The sequence below is a fragment of the Eurypyga helias genome, unplaced genomic scaffold (genome assembly GCF_000690775.1).
Source record: "Eurypyga helias isolate BGI_N326 unplaced genomic scaffold, ASM69077v1 scaffold28330, whole genome shotgun sequence".
In the NCBI taxonomy this organism is placed as follows: domain Eukaryota; kingdom Metazoa; phylum Chordata; class Aves; order Eurypygiformes; family Eurypygidae; genus Eurypyga; species Eurypyga helias.
The window spans coordinates 624-3,171 of NW_010226722.1; the positions used below are offsets into that span (position 1 = coordinate 624).

Here is a 2,548-nt window from a genome sequence, read left to right on the forward strand (position 1 = left end):
GTGGGCCGGCCCGGGGTCGGCTGTACCCACTCCTGTCTCAGCTTGGCACAGCATGGCACACCATCCGCTGCTCCATCGTGTTCCCCTTGCTCAGGGGAAAGCTGCTACCCTCTGTGGGGCAGCTGTGCCACCCCATAACCCAGCTAAATCCAGTTGTACTTGCAGGTGTGGTTTCAGAACAGACGGGCTAAGTGGCGACGGCAGGAGAAATTAGAGGTGACCTCCATGAAACTACAAGACTCACCCATCCTCTCCTTCAACCGCTCACCGCAGGCAACACCCATGGGTCCTCTCAGCAGCAACTTGCCCCTGGAGACGTGGCTCAGCCCTCCTGTGCCCAGCAGCACGGCACTGCAAACTCTGCCCGGCTTTGTGGCTTCACCACAGAGCCTGCCCAGCACCTACACGCCACCACCCTTCCTGAACTCTCCGGCAGTCACCCACACGCTGCAGCCCCTGGGGACCCTGGGGCCACCACCGCCTTACCAGTGCGGGGCCAGCTTTGTGGACAAATTCCCCTTGGATGAGACAGACCCCCGCAACACCAGCATTGCTGCCTTGCGGATGAAGGCCAAGGAGCACATCCAGTCCATCGGCAAACCGTGGCAGACAATCTGAATTCCCTTGTCAAGCGGGGAGAAACCCATGGGGAAGGCTGGTCCTGGGATATCCGAGGGTTGCTCTCACTCTGCTCTGGCTCCCCTGGATGGCCAAGCAAGGGAGGGCTGTCCTTTGCACCAGTCTTTTCCCCATGACTTGACTTGCTTTGTATTTTGTGGTCCTTTTAATTCCCTTTTCCACAGAGTAGCTGTGTGAGGTGGCTGGGAACTGCTCCCACAGCTGCCCTGATGGGATAGCCTTGGGTTCAGATGAGCTGTGCCCACCCCTGCCCATGCAGGCTGGGGTCAATGCCAGTCCCCTGGCACTTGCTGCCTCCTTAGAGAAGGGAATCAGATGGACATCTGGTTGGGTGGCTGGAGCTGGTGGCAGGGACCCTCCTTGGGTGCATTCTGCCCAGTGCAGCCCAGGAAGGCTGGCACGGCACTGGGCTCCTCTCGCTCCCCCTGCCCACCCATCGCCAAGCTGCCAAAATTAAAACTACAGCATCTTTATTTTCCATTATCTCTGTTACTGCCTGTAATGGGGCTGAGAAGCTGTAATGAAACACCCCCTTCTCCTCCATTGGGCTCTACACACTCTGGAGGTTGTGGCAATTAACGTTTCTCATTAGGGAAGAGAGAAGGATGCACAAATGCCCTCATTGTGTCCTGGGGATAATTCAGTGCAGACTGGGAGACCTCTCCTTTCACCACTTCCCGCTCGTTGCGGTCAGACAAAGGCTGGCGTCTAATTATATTTTCACAATCTGTGCGTATCTTAGGAGTCCTGTCAGAAACAAGTATTTCAGCTTCACTTCAGAGAGTTTTTTAACCTTAGACAGCAGTTTCTAAACATCCCTTCACAGCCTTTTCCACAGCAGCCCCCATCTGGAGACCTGCTTTTATAGATAATAATAAGAATCCATATATTTTGAATCTTCTCTTCCCGTAGATCCAACCTGCCTCTCTGGACCAGAGCACACACTGTGCTCCAGGCTTCCCTTCCCTGAGCTGCACCCAGACTGTTGTCCAGAAGCTCATACCTGGGCTTGTTGCTCACGATAACAAGATTTCAGTGTTGCTATTCCACATTTTGACACTACTACCCTGTCTCCTTGCTGCCTCCAGTCCTTCTGTGTCCTGTAGAGGCATGGAAAAGACACCAATCCCCCGACTTGTTGTACCTGTGAACGCTGTAACGGATAAACAGCACAGTCAACGGCCTTCAAGGAAACCTATGAGTTTATTGCTAAAAAAGAAACATTATAATCAGCTAAACCTAAGTGGGCACAGACAGGTCAATAAAGGGGCAGAGGCATATGCAAACTCTTATCTTTCTTGTACCCTTAGTTTTCCGTGTTCCTACACTTTCCTTCCAACGGTCCCATTCTGTTTTAATATGTTCATTTTGTTGTAAATATCTTCTCCTTCTTAATTGGGTGCTGAGTCTAATAATCCTGCCTCAGCTTGTTAACTGTACAATAGCAGTCAGAGTTAATGACCCATTAGTGATTAATTCCTTAAACCAGCATCTAATTGCTCTCTGTAAAACCTTTTCTTAAAACTGGATTAAATCATCTAGATCCTTAACCACTTCTTTACTCTAACTTTGCTAAGGCTATTAGCCTGCCCTTTTCTGAGTGATCTATTTCTTTTGCTTAAACTGTATTAGCAAGATAGTATTTTTAGTGTCTCTATTTGACTCCTTTGCAACAGCTGAAGTTCTAAGGAAGAATAATACCAATAAAAGTCTGCCAGTGAAAATACTAAAAGATGTACTCCTTTGCAATAACTCAACTGCAGACAGTGACTGTTGTTATGCTAACCATGGCATACCACCTTTTGGGAGAGTTGGGCTTGCAGGACAGGGTTTGTCACAGTGGTCACAACTACTCACGGAAATGTGTAGGCTCTGGCAAGTTTTCCCCAAGAATGACTCGGTCTTTGTG

General features: G+C 49.9%; 1 protein-coding gene across 1 annotated transcript in view; it reads left to right on the top strand.

The window, feature by feature from the left end:
• RAX (retina and anterior neural fold homeobox) overlaps positions 1-618 on the top strand; it is a gene marked incomplete at its 5' end in the record, with an annotated part of 1,238 nt that extends 620 nt beyond the window's left edge. The window contains one exon of the mRNA XM_010154250.1: positions 166-618. Within this exon, the coding sequence (XP_010152552.1) occupies positions 166-618 (453 nt within the window). The remainder of the gene's footprint in view (positions 1-165) is intronic.
• Positions 619-2,548: the final 1,930 nt, after the last annotated feature.